The 16,917-nt window shown below is 38.5% G+C and overlaps 1 protein-coding gene across 21 annotated transcripts in view; it reads right to left on the bottom strand.

Moving 5' to 3' along the window:
• Positions 1 to 16,917, bottom strand: part of LOC139121905 (uncharacterized) — a 32,304-nt gene that overhangs the window by 10,563 nt on the left and 4,824 nt on the right. For 19 of the 21 annotated variants that reach the window (XM_070687210.1, XM_070687200.1, XM_070687206.1 and 16 more), the window contains 7 exons: positions 16,228 to 16,275; positions 14,300 to 15,073; positions 4,359 to 4,484; positions 3,875 to 3,937; positions 3,437 to 3,487; positions 3,155 to 3,205; positions 2,822 to 2,863 (listed from right to left, as the gene is read on the bottom strand). In XM_070687210.1, coding sequence (XP_070543311.1) covers positions 2,822 to 2,863; positions 3,155 to 3,205; positions 3,437 to 3,487; positions 3,875 to 3,937; positions 4,359 to 4,484; positions 14,300 to 15,073; positions 16,228 to 16,275 — 1,155 coding nt within the window. The remainder of the gene's footprint in view (positions 1 to 2,821; positions 2,864 to 3,154; positions 3,206 to 3,436; positions 3,488 to 3,874; positions 3,938 to 4,358; positions 4,485 to 14,299; positions 15,074 to 16,227; positions 16,276 to 16,917) is intronic. The other 2 variants (XM_070687207.1, XM_070687217.1) reach the window with 1 other exon arrangement.

Below are 16,917 nucleotides of genomic sequence, written 5' to 3'. Positions count from 1 at the left end.
AGCTTTAAAATCCCATATAAAAAGTCCTAACCTTCATCGCGTGGAATTCATTTCAAAGAATCGACAATTGTGGTGGTCGTTTATCCGCCGAAAATTTACCGTTCTTGGTACATTTTCTTCTGACTCTTGATGAAATTATATTAATGATGGAGGGTGGATTTTGTAAGATAAATTTCTAAAATTCGCCAAACAATACCTTTCTATGCTTTTATAATTTAACTGCAGAGCGTCAGGTTCTTCGCCGAGTTAAAAAGATGGTAAACTGAGGGCCATATTCAAGTAAAGAATTGTTTACGCAAATATTGTAAAGAACACAGCTTTCAGCGTCTCTAATTTGAGTGCTGCAAGCACTTTGTGGGTCAGACATCAGACGATACCGTCCAGACAGCTTATATTATATCAAACACAAAGATTTGAAGGGTTAATGCCCTACTAATGGAACCCCATTCAAGGAAAAGCCGCCTTCTCTACTTGGTTTTGTATTCTCATCATTACAAAATAATACTGTACAAGCACTCTGACTTGTTGTGCCTGTGCTACGCCTGGTGGGGTCATAGAAATGACGCTGGGAAAGCAAACATCGTTACATAATAGTACAACTCCATCGATTTTTTCATGTCTAAAAGATGCTTCCGCTTTTGTTGTTATTTGGAAATCATTTTTGCCATGCCAAATGTCACCTTTCATAAATCTATTATAAATCTCAATTCGAGCTTTCATTTGAATATGAAATTTTTTTCTGGGCGACTCTTTCTGTACTCTCCACAATGTCGTCGGTTAGTAAAACCGTTCCACAGGCGCTCCTTAGCTGGGTAGTCTGCTAAGTAGATCGATTTTCGGATCGATCTATTGATCCAGCAGTCGATATGCCCGCCACTGCAACCTAAATTAGGTTGCAGTGGCGGGTATATCGACTACGGGATCAATAGATCGATCCGAAAATCGATCTACTTAGCAGACTACCCAGCTAAGGAGCGCCTGTGAACCGTTCATTCTCGAGAAAGTGTTTCGGGGCGAAAAGTCGAAAACAACACGTGGTTTTAGGACGGAATGCTAGCTCATGGTCAAGCTCTACCCTGTGCGTGATTGTCAAAGAGTTGATTGATATGTCTTTGTAAGACAGCGTCCTTGCTAATACAGTAATTAGTGGAACAGAGGACAGTGAGGGGGTTTCTTTGTCCCTGTGCAAAAGTGTCAGTTTACATCATGTGAATTTCCAGCATTGCTTTTCACCTGGAGTAGCAAGCCCTTGTAGTTGTACGGTCTATGTATTGTCATTTCCTTTCACTGTCTAGGCAAAATGGACGCTGTTCTCATTTTGCTTGGCCATTTCGATTAAATACTTGAAGGTTGAAGAGTTGATACTACCTTATGAAAAAAAACGTTGTGTATTGTGAGAATTTACGCAACAAGCCCATTTTCGAGCTTTGCCATTTTCGCAAGCAAGAGCATGATTTGCGCTCCGCGGACCTACGCAAAAATCAAGCCTTTTTGCGGGTAGCGCCAAGCTGTTGCCGTAAAGGGGCATTATGGTTTACGACGATGAGCTTTACCTAAGTTGTGCTTGATGCTTCATATATAACCTATCTCAAATCTGCAACAATGTGTTATTATTTATCGTTCAATTCGTGAACAAATCGTCAGTGTGATGTGTGTGGGTTTCGATGTTTTGTAATAAAGGAAGTTGATGTTTTGAAAAACGATTAAACATTGCCAAAGCTTTTGACTTGATAGTGTCGCATTACCATTTAAACCTGCCGATAACCCGCTTTTTGTTTCCGATTGCTGGTTACATGTTATAGATTAGTCTTGATAAATGTCTGTAAACGGACAAACAACCGTAGCGAAAGCAATTTCACTGAGTATGGTTGTAAAACGTGAGGATCTCCTTGTTTTTTTTCTCTATAAATGTTGTCAAACATCTCGATGTACTGATAAAGACATTTATTTCAGTACTTGTGGCCTAACACATCGATGTGGAGATTTGAAGTATGTGATGTAGTACAGTACGGGTGGTTTGTAACAAACTCCGTTCTATATCATTCTGTTGCCATACTGAGAGCGTTAGATGAAACGGTCGATGGAAAGAATCCAGTGAAGTTTATTAGTTAGTCGAGGCATCCGGTACATGTAAGGTCTAGCCTAGACTTGGTTCATGTCTGTAAATTGTGAATGTTTGAGTGGATTGAACGGGATGTTTTGTGTTCTGTTTTCATGTGAAACGCGTGAGTGGGGTGTTCGCAATGAGTGGGGTGAACGCTATACAGAGGAGTTTCTCCCGGTGAATCCGACAGAAACTCACTACTGCGCAGACTCAAAGGTAGCACGTTCAATTAATCGCAAGGATAACCTGGCCTGGGCTGCTAAATTCCACATGGGTTTGTATGAAATAGGAGACACACAAGAGTAACGATTACATATTTTGTTTTAGAAATTCACCGACTTGCACCAAGTCTAGGTATAGCCATAACTTAGAACAATTACAATATTTGAAGCATTGCGTGACATCCGAACGTGCTCTTCTGTGATTGTCTGTAACTGCCATGGTGTTTCTGTAAACTGAAACCACGTCATCACTGAGCATTTTCTATTTATCGATAATAAGACTTGCATGCAGATAGGGTACAATCGTCATTGTTAGTTTCCAGGTTAGGTAAGTGGATAGGAATCTTGTTAAAAAGATAGGTTGATAAATAAGTACTTGGGTTTAGGAGGCATTATATTTAGAAATAGGTAATTAGAGGGTACAAAGGCCGGTATAAGTTGGTGGACAGAAAAGTAATTTAAGTCAGTATAAACATTATGACAATGATTTGCTCACCATCAATCGTATTGTCGCCCTCTCCATCGCCGCCGGGTTTATCTAGATAGGAAACAGATTATTTTTAATTGTTGACGTGTAAAAGACATAATATGGTACACACCTTCATGAAAGTTGTATGACGTCATCCATTCATGATGACGTTAAAGTGCTGGGTTGGTAGTGAATACGTTTGGAAGAGATTAGGTTTGTAGGTAGGTTGGGAAGTTTGTAAACATTTTAGTAAGTAGGGAAGGAGTGAGGACATTTTAGTGGTAAAAATGGACGGATATATAATAAATCAGGTTTGTAATCGAGTACATCCCTAGATGATGGTGACAATGATTCACTCACCGTCTATTGTATTGTCCTCTTCATCGTCATCGGTTTTATCTTTGCCGTTTTCTAGAAAGGAAACGTATCACGTCATTAAAAATTGTGGATGCGAATGCAAGGTATAACCCAAGGAAAAGCGCTATGCAAGCAAAGGCATCTGTAATTAAAGAGGGTTACTACGTCACCCACTGATGATGACGTCATCATTCTCTCTAGGTGGGTAATGGTTAGCGTGGAAGCTTGGTTGATGAAGACAAATAGAAGGTACATTCTTCAATGATAGTGACAATGATTGCTCACCGTCGATTTTGTTGTCCTCGTCACCCTCGTCTGGATTCAACTTGCCGTTTGCTAGAGAAATAAAATATGTCATTTTTTGCTGAATTACTGACATGAACAAGGCGTAATATAATTTTAATGTAATATAATATAATATAACGTAATATGATATGATATGATATAACATAATATAACTTAATATAATGTAATATAATAAAATATAATATAACATAGTATAATATGATATAATATAAAAATATACCTTTAAAGCAGATTTGTATCACAAGTTTTGGCAATGAAAGAGGCAGGATCTAATTATAACGCAAGAATACCTCACCGCTGAGTGGAATTTAAGTTTCAGTTTGATCGAGTGTCAATGGTCAGATAGGGCCTCGGGGTAGTCAACTCTTGCTTTACACAGCGCCCTCTTGCAGCCCCCGGGGTTCTTTATTTTCTTACCTGCTATCTTTTGAAGCGACCTAAATGGACAATTCATTTTAATCTCGTCACCGGGTTTTCCTTCTGCAAAGGAAGAATACATTCACAAGTGGACATTAACATACACTTACAATGTTAGTGTTGGTGTCCTTTAATATTACGTAAACAACTTTTGTCAATCAAACAAGCATGTGATGTGCTTACAGAGAGAATCAGACGGTATTGAGCCTGGTACAGTACGATCCCTTTAATACCCTTTTTACAGCAATCAATTCCAAATGTACATCCCAAATTAAAATGCCAATCTTATCACAAAACAGTGTTTCTTTTCGCCAACAAGCAATACCATTATTTGGCACAAGTTAATGGACTTTAATTGCTATCAAAATCCCAGAGCCATTTTCCTCAGATAAATCTTTGTCGGAGATTAAGATTGTTGTGCCTTTAAAAGTGTGATTCATTGTACTTTTTATATCAATGCATACACTTGGATTATACAACTTACTTCCACCATAGTTACAATCCTTGCAGGTCCTCTTGCAGTGGTTTACCATATACTTGGGATTATTATCACACTCGCCCCAGACAGCCCATTCTTTACATCTCTTGCTGTCCGCTTGATCAGCACACTCTAAGGACAAATCGATAATTTGGGGTGATTAATGATATTCTAATCACCCTATGCAAGAACTTAAATGCACGCGTCGATAAGCAAGCGCCAAGAACTCAAATTGCTGCCTGTACAATAACGCCGACTACATGCTTTAGTTAGTTGATTATTTATCACCAGGGTGAAATACATAATTTAACGACCACCCAGGAGACCCAGGAGACCGCACCACGTTCGAAGTCAACCAAAAGTATTGAAAAGACATTGAGTGCTTGGGGCCGTGGAAGCTATATCCGTTGTTAGAAATAATTTAGAATTATCATATCCTGTTATATATGCATCATGTGTGCCAACTATGCGGGATTTCAATATGAGGCTTAATGATAATTACTTGTTTCAGCGTTCATTTCATCGGTGAAAGCACCGTCGCTTTAGAAATCTGTCATTCTTAAATGACGCAGTCTAACACTCTGAATTGCAGATACATTCTCATACATGATAATTGACGCAACAAATGCAAATTCTACCTTCGTCCTCATCCTCAGCACTGCAGGACACGGAAAGTTTGCATTGAGCTCTGATCTACGTGCATTGTATTGAGCTCTGATCTGTGTGCATTGCATTGATTTCAACTCTTATTAGTGCATGTCAAGACTATCAATTACTTTCACCCCTGAATGTGTCCATGATTGGAATCATAAAAAAATTCTAATCTTATATTAACGTGTGCGTTAATAATTCCCAATATTCCTTTACGTACGTATTTTATTTGTTCACTCAGTAGTTAGAAAAGACGGTTTGGCTGATAGCTACAGAGATACAACAGGATCAATGCGGCGTCGGTTATGAAACTCTCGTTGGTTCAGCCTTGCAACATGTAATACGAAGTCATCATGTCACGTGATTAATTGTCAGTCCAGTCGACATTGGCAGACCAAGCTTACTTAATGTGCGCTCTAACCTTAGCTTTTTCAAATTTCTGAAATTGTCGGTTTCATTTTTTCACATGATGAAAGACCTGACAGTGGATATTTGGGCAATTTGCCATAGAGATTTGAAGTAAATAACTCGTCACAGCTTTGCAGTTGACTGGACGATCTGTCGTTCAAAGGCACGTACATATATCTGCTCGCCAAGCTCGATAGATATTTGTCAGAGAAATTTGACCGACAAAAAATTCAGCGAAGAGCAGAGAAGATAACAATTGAAAAAGCATCCGTATTTGGCGCCTGTCCAAAGCCATCTAGACGATCCCTTTTGCGGTTCTGAAAACCTAAAATAAACTACTCGTAAATTTCCACAGAAATCATACGGTATGACTGTTATATCTTGGGACTACAGAACATTTCCTTCTGTAACAAGTGTTAATAAAAGCGGCCTAATAAAATAACAACACATAAAATTAACGTCTACAGTTCTCTTGCTTGATATCCTATACCTGACTGTGCCCCTCCCGTGTTCCTCCCCGTTTCTCTTTCTTGTATTTCCGCCCTCTCATTGAAAGTGACAAGTTAACACAATGTGTTGTAAAACCTTTGTTTCCTACACCAGGTGATAAAACTATTGTCATTTGTTTCAGTCTTTTTAATGCACTTAAGTTTTTGTAACGACGATTACATAGACGCGGAATAATTGGGAAATATACAAGCATCTCGCCTCGTTTTTTTATCCGCCTTGTTTGTGATAATATACGCATAATATTTCCGTGGATCTGTATCTCATCATAGACAGAAGGGCGATCACTCCTCTACTGTCAATGGACTCATCTTGGTCGGCTGCTTACCTTAAGTTCCGGATAAAACGCTTACAGGCTTCTTGTCATTGAGCAAAAGCTCCTGCTCGGGCGTTTGATTTTGGATAACAATTGATTTGATTAGCTACACTTCTCGCATTTGTTCACATTAATTTCACAATCTCCCTTAAGTTGTTTGCCGGTTTTTTTTTAAGCAATTAGGACCTAACCAATATGCATTTGGTATGATACAATTTCTGATGTTCTGTAACCCCCCTTTGAGTTGAACATTTCCTGGGTCACATACACTATAGCCTGCCGGAAAGCTAATGTCCTAAACACGAAAATATGGGTACACGACGGCCTGTTCCCTGGGTTTGACTCGCATTAAACTGACCTACAAATGCAAGTCAAAGTGTACTACACAAAGTTTGAAAGGCACGGTCGCGGCAACGGATACGGTCGGACGAACAGACACGGGGCCAGGGAAGCCGCCCCTACTTCTGATGATTTTTAAGTGTCATGGAAACAAGAATTTCAATTGAATATCTAATTTTACGGACAGACGAGGTCAATGAGGCTTAGATCAATGTGCGTGGAAAAGAAATGTACAAGTCACATCTCAATGCGTCTACTTTTCTTTGATTTGAGACGACAGGTTCCTGGTAGATCTGCTGTCTCCCGACCCGGCCACTTATGCTATGTCGCTTATGGCATTCTCCTTGACTCTTCTTAGCAATCAGCCATAACTTGCAAGACGCGATGGAACCATCTTAATTACACACACTGAAACAAAGTCGGTTAAAGGTCAACTCAAGGACATCGTGTGGGGAAGAAATCTGTCCGTTTATGAGAGCAGTAAAACTTGACTTTGTAAATTTTGGCAAAACAAGCAACTCAAACGAGCAAACTAAACAACAAACAAACAGGCACCCCATAAAACCCCAAGACTTTGCTCCGAGAAGATTTGTGCATATTTTCTAAAAATACCATACTACTAGCGATAAACAGTTTTACTACACGAGGCAGCTACCGTAGTGAACATAATAAACTTTTATTTTTATTTCAACGATTTAACACACAGTTTTCACTTTAAATGGCATGAATAGTAAACAAGTTTAGATCAATTAAAATATTTATCTGCAAGATACCTCTTACTCCAAGTTAGGGGTTGCAAGTTTCATCCCTGTTTTACTCTTACAGTGTTGGTAGAAAAAAGCGGACACTTTGTTTCACACTGCGCTGGAATAGACCTTTTCCCGGTTGTCCCATAATGCACTGCTGTGGCTGTATCAAAAACCGTGTACACACTCAAAACAACAAAAAATACTTATTTTGTGTTTACAACGGATTGTTATAAAGGAATTGCACAAATTTACTATGCCAAAATATGCCTCGTGTATTTTGTATCCATCGACGACGAAAATATAGGTCAGGCTGTAACCTGCGATAGTATTCTGTGATGAACATACCTTGCGTATACCCTACGGGCTAAAACGTTCTATGAGTAACGTACGCTTTGTATACCCTGGCACGCACTGCATCATGGAACTGATAAAAGAAGTATACATCTTTACCAAACCAACACTTTCACTCTTTACCATATTTTGTTGCATGAGAAAGGCAAACTCTACCCTACAGGACTTGAATGTCAAAGCTTGCTAGATATTTTCACACGGTCCCTGCACTGTAAACCATTGTTAAAACATGTAATTGCAAACAGTGGTTAACATTGGAAAACACAAGAGACCCATTAGCCGGTAACACGTGTGACGTCATACGCCTGGTTAACTTCGATATAATTATGATCGATTCAAACTATTAGTTTAGAGATCTAAGTTATCGCTGGGTGGTCAAAGACGTGTCATTGTCCGACAGAAAAAAATCAATCGACCTCTGCGAAAGGGGTAATCTGAATTGCAATATTTAAAAGGCGATTTGTTCTCGCTACATATATTTCTACAACAAATGTTATAATAGAAGTTGGATACAATGAGGGACAAATACCTTGACGAAATTATCTATTTAATTATCAATCCATCCGTCTGTCCGTCCGTCCGTCCGTCCGTCTGTCTGTCTAAACTATATACACGTATTGCAGTTTCAGATACATTACGATTTGTTGTGGTTTTAAGAATTGTTATAGCGAGTGAAGTACAAAGTATATCAATTATCATTAACAACGCCAACAAATTTCGCTGTTATTCCAACTTCACAAAATCTTCTGTCCCCAAGGGGGTCATGGGGACTTCAATCACACTCCCTGTATTAGTGAAGCAAAGTAGAACATGCTATCTTGTCTGGCTTTTCTACTTGCAATGCTACGGTTTTGGAAAGGTAGCTCAGGTTACTCGTTTCGTTTTTCACCCTTTATAGCGTTTATAAAGAGCCTTGCCACATAAACTGAAATATTTCACTTGACCACATCACAGTCACGGAGCTCAGGTGTTCACAAACATGAGTTAATATCGCAGCGATGTCTGTCTGTCTGTCTGTTGGCACGATATCTCAAGAACGGCTTCTCGGATCAGAATCAACTCTGGTACATAGATTCAGTTTGTAAATGGCAAGAAGTGATTAGTTTTAGGAGGATGTGGCATGCATATTTACGCTTATTTCCATAATCAATTATTGTAGATAAAACGGATATACATTGACGTCTGCACACAATTTCATGAGAATTGCTACAAATGTTGATCACACAAGGATATATCAGCGGTGAAAGAGACTAGAGATGAAATGTATGTTAATTGCTAATTTGCATATTAAATGAATTTTCCTAATTAGGGATATATATCTAAATTGACTTGATTAAGTTGTTATGTACATTGAAGATGTTATGATATAACAATATTGAAAGTCATTTAGCACTTTTACTTCAGCTATTACTAATTTGCATATTTAACAAACTTTCCTTATTAGAAATATATATCTGGATTGACTTGATCAAAATTGACAAAACTTGCTATGTGCATTGGCGTTACTATGATATAACACTTATGAAAGTTAAGTTAGCATTTATAGATAAACTAATAACTCATTTACATATTTAATGAACTTTGCTTCTTAGGGACATACAAGTTAATGGACTTGATCGAAGTCCATAAAACATGCTATGTACATTCAAGATACTATGATAAAATATTACTGAAAGTCGTTCAGCATTTTTACACCGGCTAGATACTAATTTGCATATTTAATCAACTTTCCAAATTTTGGACATTAATAAGACTCGAGGGACTCTTCAAAGGTTTATGAAACTTACTATGTATATTAATTAGACAATTACATCGTATTAGTGAAAAATATTTTGCATTTTTGTATCAGCTAATTTACAATTTGCATTTATAGCTTAAAGGACTTGACCAAAGGCAATTACATTTGCTATATATAAAGTGGTGATAAAATGATACAAAAAAAATTAGTATTTTTATTTCAGCTTATTAGATATTTGTATACTTAATTATATTTTGAATTAATCTGTGGTGAATTAATTGTGATGATGTTGATCATAACACTTTCAATGAAGTTGCAAACTTGTGGAAAAGTTTCTATTTACAGACAACTGCAATATACTGAAACAAGGGAGCATTTTCAGTTCATACTTGGTTGTTCACATATTTAGTATCAGTGAAAAGAGATTAGGAGTTAAAGTGACGTTGATTTCAATAAAATTATAGTTCGATGCAGTAAAACTTACCATTGGACATTTTACTTTCGTAAATAACACGAAGACATAGATTAGAGATTGATAACAAATTTGAGTGGCTCATTTTGAAAAGGTATAAAGTATGGTGGTATATCATTGGTATACAAAAGTGAGTTGCAGTGAGCGTTTGGCACACCCATCTACACATTTCAGCGCCCTCCCCCAAGAATTAAAGATAAGAAAAAGTGGAATAGCCGGAGGTATCTTGGGTATTTTGACATGCATTGAATAGTGGAATCGTGCATGTAATGATCTCTCTAGATCCTAAAATCGCAAATAATCCAATTCTATTCGTAAACATCACTTTGTTTGTTTACTGGAGCTGCTGCCCGGAACCCCGTGAGAGATAAAAGAGTTGTTCTCGCACTTTGCATTCAAAACCGTGACAAGATACTGAGGGCCGTCGCATTTAAGAAAACTACCGAAGCGTAAATATCTGTCTGGCACTTCATGGACATAAATCTGGATTGTGTTGAACGGCAGTAACATAGACATCCATCCCTGCAGTATACGAAGGTTATTCTTGGACGTTTTATCGACTGTAGCCGAGTGCATTATTGACGTACTTGCCGTACATACGTATACAACATCATAGGGCAGAATTTTCGAATATTCCTAATATTAGTGTTTAATGAAATGTTGCTCGCAGTCTAAACTTATGTCAAAGTTTGTAAATTAACAAAATTTTCTGCAAGTTTAACACAACCTTGCACCTATGTACAAGGTTACCTGTACCTCAACTATGTAACTGGCTAGCATCGATCCATTTTCTCTTTGGCTTTGTGTAAATTGCACAGTCACACAATGCAATGACTGACTGAATTCCTGACCGGGTTCCCTGAACAGCCTTATCGACAGTTTGTCCGGAACCTCTCCGATGTTTTGGTATACTATCCAAACTTGACTATCATAACAAAGTTGCGGAGCGGTTTTAGACATATCGGCAGCAAACTCGTCCAAATAATCAAAGGTGACAGTAGACCTCACTGCAACACCTTAAAGTAACCTCGACCCATTCAACTTCTTGAAGGAACAATTATTTAACTGTCAGACCATCCTCATTCGTTTGCTGTGCTTGGTTCACCACGAGTCATTTGTGCGTGACTAACGGAGTGAACCTGGATGCTGGCGAAAAAATAATGTAGGACGGACAAAATGGTTTAGTGTTGTGATGATTTGACCACTTTGAAAACAAGCAAATTTGTTGCCATAGTATCCTAAAATGCCACCAAGACTCATTTCCTATCTTGGCTTTCGAATACCATTCAGTTCCACTGCATTTCAGTCCTTTTCAACTGTTGACGTTTGACGTCGCCTAAATTTACACTTTATGTAGCTCGGGCTAAAAACCACGCCTCCAGAAACCTTTCACTTTACGCTAATTCTTGTACGAATAATAATTGCTCTGTTTGCGCCTCTTTAGAAATTCCGCTAAAGTATTCAACTGTAGCCGTAGGGCACCAAGACAATACACTTCCCATAATAGGACGTAATATCATGATAATTCAGGGGTGACCAGGCCACCAGGATGCTGCGATGTGACTGTGTCTGGCACTCCATGCATCAACTCTGCGTGCGAGGCAAAATCGTAAACATAAGTCACACGCCGGTGTCAAAGTTCAAATTATAAGAGATTTTGGACCGTTTTATTTGCAATTGAAAACAGCGAACATCTGTTCAGTCTGTTGTAAAGGAAAAGGGTATCTGTGTTTTCAGGTCGAAATTTGATTCTCGTCAAAATAGGCCGTTTCCTTTGCAGACTAAATGAAAACACTTGAAATCTGGTGTTTGACTATACATTTCCTGACCCATCTCTAAGTTGTTTAAGTACCTTGAATTGTTTGTTGACCCACTCTTTGTTTCTTCACCAGTAGCTTTCTAGCCAAGCACAAGACTCTTGTTCTCGATATGCATTTGATGTTTCTGTCTGGGTCAGGCTGACCTGTAGACGACTGAACCTTGTGAGAAATCGTTTACTGCCACAGAGCAGCTATTCCGAATTGCCATGATTGATATCTGGATATGTGTCTGTACCTCGGCCTGTACGCATATTATAGTTTTACGAATAATATGCGAGGTGAAATTTTCATGGCTTGGTATATCTAGATACAAGATTGCAATGGCGATGAGTTTACATCATCGTAGCATCGATGAGAGCTGTTGGTTTGACCGTGCAAGTGATTGTTTAATATATATTTCATCTCTTCGGACCATACCTAGAGGTGTCTGGTGACCATTTCTTTTACTATTAAGTTTCACTTTCTTGAACTTGTGTACACAGCCAAGTCAAGCAAAATCACAGAAAGTGGCATCACTATTAATTTTGAGATAAATTCAGGACACTGATTTATTCACTTGCTCTACTGAGTTCAGTGTCTTGTGATTTTAACGATGAAGGCACATCCTTTAATTAAACGAGAATTTAAACACTATATGAACTCTACTAGCATCGTATCTGTACATCTCTTTCGAACTGAAAAGTGTGCCAAGTAAAGCGAATCAACAGCTATGCAAGGCTGACAAGCAGAATACATAACGATACTTCAAAGTGATATTAAAATACAATCCTATGCTACACGCAGAGCGGTGCATGCTGGGACCACAGATGGTGAGATTTGAGATCAGCGAGTTTCTACCTACACTGAACGTATAGCATACGAGACCGATGTTTAGTTACGAAAAGGGTGAGAGTAAATTTGTTGCCCAAAACAGTTGGAACTGAACCACTCCAGGACTTGAACTATTTCGATAGAAGGGAATTTCACAACTAAACCAATATGCGCTTTCAAAACTTGTTATTGCCGAAAACATAAAAACCACGGACATGAATAATAAAAGAAAACGGGGAAGTCCTGTCTCGTCAGCTCTTCGAGTCAACCGTGTGCTTCTGCAGTGCTGAACGAGTAAAGGAATATGGCGGGGAAGTCCTTGAATCCACAATGTCTCCTTATTACAGTACACAGATCTTTAATAGAATTCAAGTCTATGGGATATTGTACACCATCAAAGGTACATTGTGAACATTTGCATCAATGGGGCTTTGATGTGTTGACTTGTGACGTTTGACCTCAAAACCGAATGAGAAAACAGTTTTCAGAAAAGAAACGAAAGAAATTCGTCACCATGTTGAAAAATCCGCTTATGTTTCCAGTCGTAAAACGATGCTTCTGAGCAGGTGGTACTAAAAACCACGTGCCTTAAATCAATCTTCGAAGCCCTTCCGAGTATCTAACCTCAACACCTATAGACCAGCCTTATTCGTATAATAGTGCGCCGATTGGGTGAGAAATTATTTGTCGCTCGTATCTGTTTTTTGGTGTCTGCAAAGATTTGATTAGGATGCGTTCACAAACAACGGTTGGGGGGGGGGGGCTGGAGGAATCGAGATTGAAATCTTATTTTTTTTCAGATCCCCCTCAGTACCCTCAAAAATTTTCAAGTCCCCCGTCTATATGATCAAAATTTTCAAGTCACCCCCATTATCATATCGCCGCATATTTATTAGGGATGTACGCAAAGAAGAAAAAAACATTTATTGGGCATTTATCTTCAACTTCATCATAGTCAGAGCTATCTCTGTCACTGCCGATGTGCACTGACAGTGACACTGCAGTAGCAAGGCAGTAGCTGTATTAACTTTGATTATTTTGACAATATTTTTGTTCAGTTTATACAACTGTGTTCTTGTTCTACTCCCTACAGCATGTTGAGCTGTCTTGTATTCAGCTTGCCCGGCCAACACAGCCTGTGTATGTGTACTGTGCATTTGTATGATTGACAAATGACTTTAAGTCTGGACTCTAATTCAATTATCGTCCAATACATGTTTATATATACAGGCTTTGTTGAAACACTGAATATTGTGTGTTTCAACATATTGTAGGGAGACAGCAAGAAACTATATTTGATATATTGCATGGAAATATTGAAAAAATTATCAACTATTACACTTTCTGCCCCATTACTAAGGCCAACTTTTTTGGTTTTTTCACGAAAAATCACATCTGTTCACATTTTTTCGATATAAACGTTATGAAATGTGACAAAATGGTTCTAGAATTTGTTTAATTATTACTTACATTAGAACAATGGGATGACATTAAAATGTTATTCATTTCTCATTGAACTACCTGACAAACGTAAAGATAAAGAGAACCAAAAAAATTTCAGGTCCCCCTATAGGTAGTGCTCCCTCCACTACCCCCCCCCCCATATACAAACTACAAGCAAAAGTGAAAATTAACGAAGGTAAATTTAACGAGATCTTTGTCAACAGATCTTTTCTCTTACTAATATCTTAATGAGAAACGAGTCTACATATTGAAAACAAAGTTAATAAGAAACGAGTCTACATCTTGAAAACAAATAATCAGAATGATATCAAAGTCACATTACCTGTACTCTTACATCGCTCGACAATCTGATTTCCACACGGAAAGATGAACTTCACGATGCTGTACAACCTGTGGTCATATGCCTTCAGCTCAGGTCGTGTATTGACGTGGTTATCCAGACCAACGTGTTCAACTGCATTTACAAAAAAGTAACTCTGTACAGCTTTGGCAAAATATTCATAGAAATTGACAGATGCATAGGTGTTGTTCCATAAGCCTTTCCCCATAGCCTCGTCGTATATGTCGTGCAGTACATCTGAGAACTCTTCCTCAATGGGTTCTATGCCGAGACGATGGATTCCGTGGGCGAACTCGTGGACCAAGATGTCTTCATCATGGTAAGGATCGTAAGGGTACTCGTGACATAGTGTGTTTTCCTCGCCAACTGTTGAAATAGGTGCAAACATTGTGCCTCCCAATCCCCTAGCTCGTATGTTGTAATAGTCGTCCAACCACGAGTGCTCAGGGATGTCGGTGGTATTTTCAGATATTGCTATGACTCCGACACGTCCATAGTTGTTATAAACACTATCTCTGATGTCCTTTCGGTCAGCCAGCATCACTCGGGTAACATAACAAGCACGTTTTACCGATTCGTCGCTGACCACTTTCGATGAGATAACAGGGATACCGTAGGCATGGGTGTATTTTGCATAAAAATCGCTCAATTCCATGGACTTTTTGACGTCATCAGGAACTGATGTTACTTTATCGCACTGGACTTCGGAAGTGGACCGGCCTCGACCAGCATCCCTCTTGAAGCGAGTCTTACTTCCTGTCAAAAGTCACGAGATGGCATGATTCAACGCTTATCAAGGTTTGCCGTTGAAAGTACGTAATCTTAATAGTGAAATGTTTGTGTCGCGCTTTACCATATATGGACTGGTGGACGCATAAATTTATCAAGAATAATTTAATTGTAAAATCATCAACTTTGGACTAAATTGGTGACCAATTAATTAGTCTGATATTGGACAAATAACAGACTAAATCAACTGGACAAGGAAGAATCACTTTGATATTTTAATGTCGTGTGTGACAAACAATGCTCACAATAATGGACCAAATCATATTATTCTATTAGGGAAGGCACCCCATTGTAAGAAACGATTGTTATTGAGGAATATCGAAAACTTTTAAGTCACTCTACCGTATCAAAGCCTACCTTGCCTATTGAGGATGTGCAATATGCGAGTTCCGGGGAGTTATATGCACTACGGCGTAAAATAGCGTGACTTCTTTTTGCAAAATTTTATATCAGGTGAAGTGTCTCTAAAAGTGTGGGTAACTTAACTGTCAGATCCGGCCAATTCTACAAAGAACTTCTCTTTGGGTGAAAATAACTGACAGGGTCAGAGCGATAGAATAGTAAGCAGAGACATTATTGTGTTGTGTCTCTTTACAGGCAACACAAAAACACTCTTAAAGTTGCACGGGCCAGATTAATTGTCCGACATTTTCATCAAAAGCAAGAAGAGCAATTTTTTGATTTTACAAGGTCCTATTGACGTCACACCATAGACTCTGTCGGTCGTCTATGGGTACACTAACCCTGAGACAAACTGTTTCTGATTTGTGGATGAAGTTGTCTGCAAACAGGAAACTTTGGACACGCCAGACCGACAACCTAAGCAGTTTAGAATGTCAACGGTCTGAACCGTACCTAGACAGGCATTTCACACTCCATATCAGATCTTTTGTCTGGCCTTATAAGAACATCTCCGTGGTCAATTCGTTTCATTCAAATTTTTGAAATTGAGATAAGCTATTAAATATTTTATCGTGCACATGCCACTGTTAGTCCGGTCCATAATGAACAATAACGGCGACAACAAGAGGAATGGAAATTTTTCGTTGATTTATTTCAGGGTGAATTCCATACATCGTAATCATACCAGGGAACATTTTTTTCAACTTAAATTCACTTACCTGAGTAAAGTTGATACATGTAATGCGCACAAGGTGGAACTTTTTCATCTGAAATCGAACATAGTGATAGAAATCACTCATTTGTTCTTTGAATTAATCAAAATAATACATTAGTTGTAATGAACTATTATCAACAAAAATATAAACTTCTATTAACTTCATTTCAATTTGCCTCACATTTCGATGTACAATGCTTTCACTTCGACACTGTACAGAAGGTACTACTGTAACATGACATTTAATTTCGCAATCTGCAAAATTACTGATGTCGTGTTTTGAAAATTACTCATAACTACATTATCTTGATTAGAAACCGCGATTAGAAGCCTTATCTCTGTGAAAATTTCATTCGATATTTTATTGCTGTTTATTCTATGTAAAGTGCAACAGGTGGAAGCCCACTCACGGGGTGAGTTAACCATGACTCCTTAACAATAAACGAGGACTCTACGGAAAATGAGACTGTGGATACCAAGGTCAAACGCAGCTAACGAACTCACCATCCTCCATAATATATTATAAAGTGAACGTGGTACCCTAACCTTGCGCAATCGCCATTGCCTGTACAACAGACCCCTCTACAGAAGTGTGGTGGGCTTTCAAATAGAAAATCGGTACCAGGCACGTGGCATACGATAGCGATTCCTTTGTATAAAGAAAAGTCAAGATCAGCCCGTACCTATTTCAATT

Source organism: Ptychodera flava, chromosome 21, assembly GCF_041260155.1.
Source record: "Ptychodera flava strain L36383 chromosome 21, AS_Pfla_20210202, whole genome shotgun sequence".
In the NCBI taxonomy this organism is placed as follows: domain Eukaryota; kingdom Metazoa; phylum Hemichordata; class Enteropneusta; family Ptychoderidae; genus Ptychodera; species Ptychodera flava.
The sequence above is the reverse complement of the archived record's forward strand: the minus strand, read 5'-3'. Positions and strand labels throughout refer to the sequence as shown.